Source organism: Myotis nattereri (genome assembly GCF_964212035.1).
Source record: "Myotis nattereri genome assembly, chromosome: 16".
In the NCBI taxonomy this organism is placed as follows: Eukaryota; Metazoa; Chordata; class Mammalia; order Chiroptera; family Vespertilionidae; genus Myotis; species Myotis nattereri.
Genome location: NC_138091.1, coordinates 26541633 through 26545976, shown reverse-complemented (window position 1 = coordinate 26545976; position 4344 = coordinate 26541633). Strand labels below are relative to the sequence as shown.

Sequence of the window (4344 nt, the reverse complement as noted above, 5' to 3'; positions counted from 1 at the left end):
ATAGGTAAGGAATTTGCAGTATAAAAAAGTGAAATATCTTGTGCCTTCTCCGACACAGATATTAATTCGTGTTTCTAGTAACCAAATTCAGACTTTCAATCTGTTCTGCCTCTCCCAGGGCTGAGAGCTAAGAACCATTACCTCCCGTTCTTGACATCCTAGCTTCTCTGGTCTCTGATTAGATCCTTTGAAAACAATCATAGATGACTTAAATTGTAGAAGAGCTTAAATATGACTTAATCCAGAAATAGCAACTATGTTACATAGGTAGTACCACCTTCTATTACTGTACCCATGGCAGACATCACTAATCAATCACAGTATTTTATATTCAACTAGACTTGCCTATTAGGCTTTTATTATATAGAATAACTCAATAGAAGGCCTTACTGGTTTTTGTTCGTTTGTTTTTTCAACAGACCTTTCTGGTCATCCACCATCAATTTGTGAAGCTAATACATGACTGAAAACTATTTGTCATCCCTGAACTTGTGAAAACCCCTAATTTTATAGATGAGGACAATCTCTGAGTCAAGATTTGCCCACTGTCACATTGGCAAGTCATTGGCTAGTTTTTGGCTAAATCAAGACTAGGTTCAAGTTACTTGACATTTAATTCCCTTTACTTTGACTAACCCTTATTGACCCCTAGTGACTATGATTTCCCTATTTCTGTCACCTGCCCATATAGAAGGCCATCTGATATAAGAAACTGAATGTTTTAATCACCAGGACAAAAAAAAAATAGAGCAGTTAACATACACATGTAAAAACAAATGAAATATGAGCAAGATAAAGCTGTGTTTTTTCTTTTTATTGACTTTATATTGAAATATAACATATGCAGTATAGAAGTTTCAAGTGTACAACTTCACAAATTTCACATATGTAGACAACTATTTAAGCACCACTCCCTTGATTAAGATATAGAACATTCCTGCCTCTCAAAAGCTCCCTTATGATGTCAATATCACAAAGGAAACCACTATCCCACATATTTTTTAAATATATTTGTATTGATTTCAGAGGGGAAGGGAGAGGGATAGAGATAGAAACATCAATGATGAGAGAGAATCATTGATCGGCTGCCTCCAGCATGCCCCCACACTGGGGATCAAGCCTGCAACCTGGGCATGTGCCCTGACTGGGGATCGAACCGTGACCTCCTGGTTCACAGGTCGATGCTCAACCACTGAGCCATGCCGGCCGGTCCACACGTTTTGGTTTATTACTTTTTAAACTATGGAATTGAATGGAGACATTTCATCAACTTTCTAATTGACATCTGTAGACCACTTCACCCAACAAAAATGAATGAAGGGATCTGGGAAGCCTTCCTCAAGCAGACTTGTTCCACCTGAACCTGCATAAAATATTGGGCTTCTTCATATGACTTTACTTGAAAAGAAACCCTAGTGTCCAAATAAAATATTTGGAAACCACCAGCCTAGAAGGACAGCATGTGCCGCCCAGTTCTTGGGCTCCACAACCTAAGTTTCTAGGTCCTTAAGACTTGAAAATTCCCGATTCCACCATTCTGCCAAGTTCTATCGAGCAAGCTGTGTGGCTTTCAAAGGAGCCTGACTAATTTAGGCTGCAAGCACCTGAGTCTGATAGAGAATACAGGCAAAGCCTAGGGCCCCCTCCCAGGCCTTATTGGCCCTGGGGAGGGTCAAACCCTTGATTCTCTTCACTCCACTGTGACCTCGGCTTCCCTTCTTCCTTTTGAACAGATCTCTTTCCGTTTCAAAGAAATTGCAACTCTTCCTGATCTAATGAGATCACTGCCTACACTCTGCTGGGCACAGCCACATACCCCTCCACCTCTGCTCCACACAGTCTAAGCAAACAATGGAAACCCCACAGCTTCCTTCTCTCAGTGTCTGGAAATTGCCCCCAGGTCCTGGTGCCTACTCAGCACATTCAGGGTCTTACTTCATCCTTCCTGGATCATGACGCTGGCCATGCTCTCCGCCTCCTATAAAAGGCAGACAGAATGGCCAGAGCAGCCAGAGGAGCAGAGAGGTCGAGGCCAATCCTGAAACCTGCACCTCTCAGGCCGAAGCTCACATTCACACCCTCCACCATGAAGGTCTCCGCCGCCCTGGTGAGCCTGCTGCTCACAGCAGCCGCCTTCAGCGCCCAGGTGCTCGCCAACCCAGGTAAGGCCCTTCTCTGCCTAGGACGTAACGTTTTCATGACTGCAGGTACGAACCTCTCAGCATGAGTCATCCCAGGCTTGTTGCAAAGCCTGAGAGGGAGAAAGTGAAGCCAGGAGGGGAAATGAGAAGAGCAGTCATGTCCCAGCTGGTCAGAGGCAGAGCCAGAATTTGGTGGCCAGTCCCTCTGACCTTTCCTGAGACCGGCTTTGGGACACTAAATGCAGTCACTAGATCAGTGACTCTCTCACTGTTTGGGGATGTGGCACCGAATAAAAGGACCATTTCTCGTTGTGGCTGTGAAGGGCATTTCGGGAAGTAGTGGAGAGGGAGAAATGCCTGTGGGAGGTTTCACGTTTTTATTGTGGGCGGTGGAATTTCCAGAACAGCGGCTGCATCAAGCATCGAAGGCATCTCAGCATGTGACATGGGTCGGCTCTAGAGCTAACGGGACAAAAAGCTTGGATGCAAAGTCTTAGAACGTATCTTTGCAGTGTCGCAAGTTTTGGATCAGTGGCCTCTTATAATGACACCACAGGATTCGCCTTGTTACTCAAGGTTTCCCCCTTCCCAGTCATTAGCGAGGGGTCCCCTAGTTCACTAGAGGAAACTGACTCACAGGTAGCATTTTATCTGTGGGATCTGGGCTAAGGCACTGAACTTGGGGGTGGTGGGTCCTCGTTGGGTCTCCTGTATTTGCTTTGTCTTCCCCTACCTTCCCCGCCTTCCCTTCCAGATGCATGATCACGACACATCCTCACTGTCTCATTCTTCGCAAAATGTTTTCCAGACTCCGTTTCCATCCCCATCACCTGCTGCTATAGTGTGGTCGATAAGGAGATCCGCGTCCAGAGGCTGAAGAGCTACACGAGAGTCACCAACAGCCAGTGTCTCTGGGAAGCTGTGATGTGAGTGAACCACATCCTGACACCCTGAGTCAAAAGCTCTGAGGTCAGGACTCATGTCCACATGAGTCAGAGAAATGCACCATCTAACCAAAAGGGCCTTTTACCCTAGAGAGTAACTGAGCCCACAAGAAGGGGCTTACCCTCCCCCCAGGCTCCCCTTCTAGGAGCTTGGTCAGATCACCCCTGTTTCTTCAGCCAGGAGCCTGCAGGGCTTCCCCAGGGACAGCAAGAGCCAGCTCCCTTTTCAGGCCTCCTCTTCCCGTCCTCCCATCCTTCCATCCGCCCAGCTCCTCTGTCCCAATCCAGGCCCCTCACCAAGGGAGCAAGGCTGGGAGCCAATGGGTCACACTCCTGGGCAAAATCTTCAAGGTGCTCCATCTAATTGTCCCCACAGCTTCAAGACCAAAAAGGACAAGGAGATCTGCGCAGACCCCAAGGAGAAGTGGGTCCAGGATACCATGGGCCTCTTGGACAGCAGGGCCCAAGCGCTGAAGCCTTAACGCGCAGACCCCAAGGAGAAGTGGGTCCAGGATACCATGGGCCTCTTGGACAGCAGGGCCCAAGCGCTGAAGCCTTAACACGTCACACCTGGATGGAGAGACCATCAGGGCCTGAGGAAACCCTTATTTATTTCCTCTCAACCTTCCCCAGGCGCAGATGGCATTATTTTATTACCATGTACATAATGTAAAGCGAAACATTTCTTAGATAATATTTAATTAAATATAAGCTATTGATGGTTTGGCTTTATCTGCTGTAAATCCTAATGAATGGAAAATGCCAAACCCGGTGACCTTTTCCTTTCCTGTGAGCCCAGCTAAGTTCACGGCCAGGTGTGATCATTCTCCCTCTCACGTGCCTTCAGTGTTGGGAATCCTCCTGTGGGTCGTCAGAGTGAAACACTTCTGGGCTTTTGTAAATGTAAGCTATGTAACGTTGTTGATGAAATTAATGTTATTAGGTAACTATGAAATTTTCAAATAAAAATATATATAATGTTAAACTACTTGGTCTTATTTTTTACGGGATAACAGTTAGCTGGGAGGGAGAAAATGGCAGCAACGGGTGGCAATTTGGGGTACAGGGACCAGCCTCTAAGACAGCGGTTCTCAACCTGTGGGTCGCGACCCCTTTGGCGGTCGAACGACCCTTTCACAGGGGTCACCTAAGACCATCCTGCATATCAGATATTTACAGTACGATTCATAACAGTAGCAACATGACAGTTATGAAGTAACAACGAAAGTAATTTTGTGGTTGGGTCACAGCATGAGGAA

The 4344-nt window shown here is 46.5% G+C and overlaps 1 protein-coding gene across 1 annotated transcript; it reads left to right on the top strand.

The window, feature by feature from the left end:
• Nucleotides 1-2086: 2086 nt before the first annotated feature.
• LOC308532516 (C-C motif chemokine 8-like) lies at nucleotides 2087-3567 on the top strand (the record flags this gene model as incomplete). The annotated part of the gene is made up of 3 exons (XM_081110044.1): nucleotides 2087-2162; nucleotides 2950-3067; nucleotides 3462-3567. The coding sequence occupies 3 exons, from the start codon at nucleotides 2087-2089 to the stop codon at nucleotides 3565-3567; spliced, it is 300 nt and encodes a 99-aa protein (XP_080966170.1).
• Nucleotides 3568-4344: the final 777 nt, after the last annotated feature.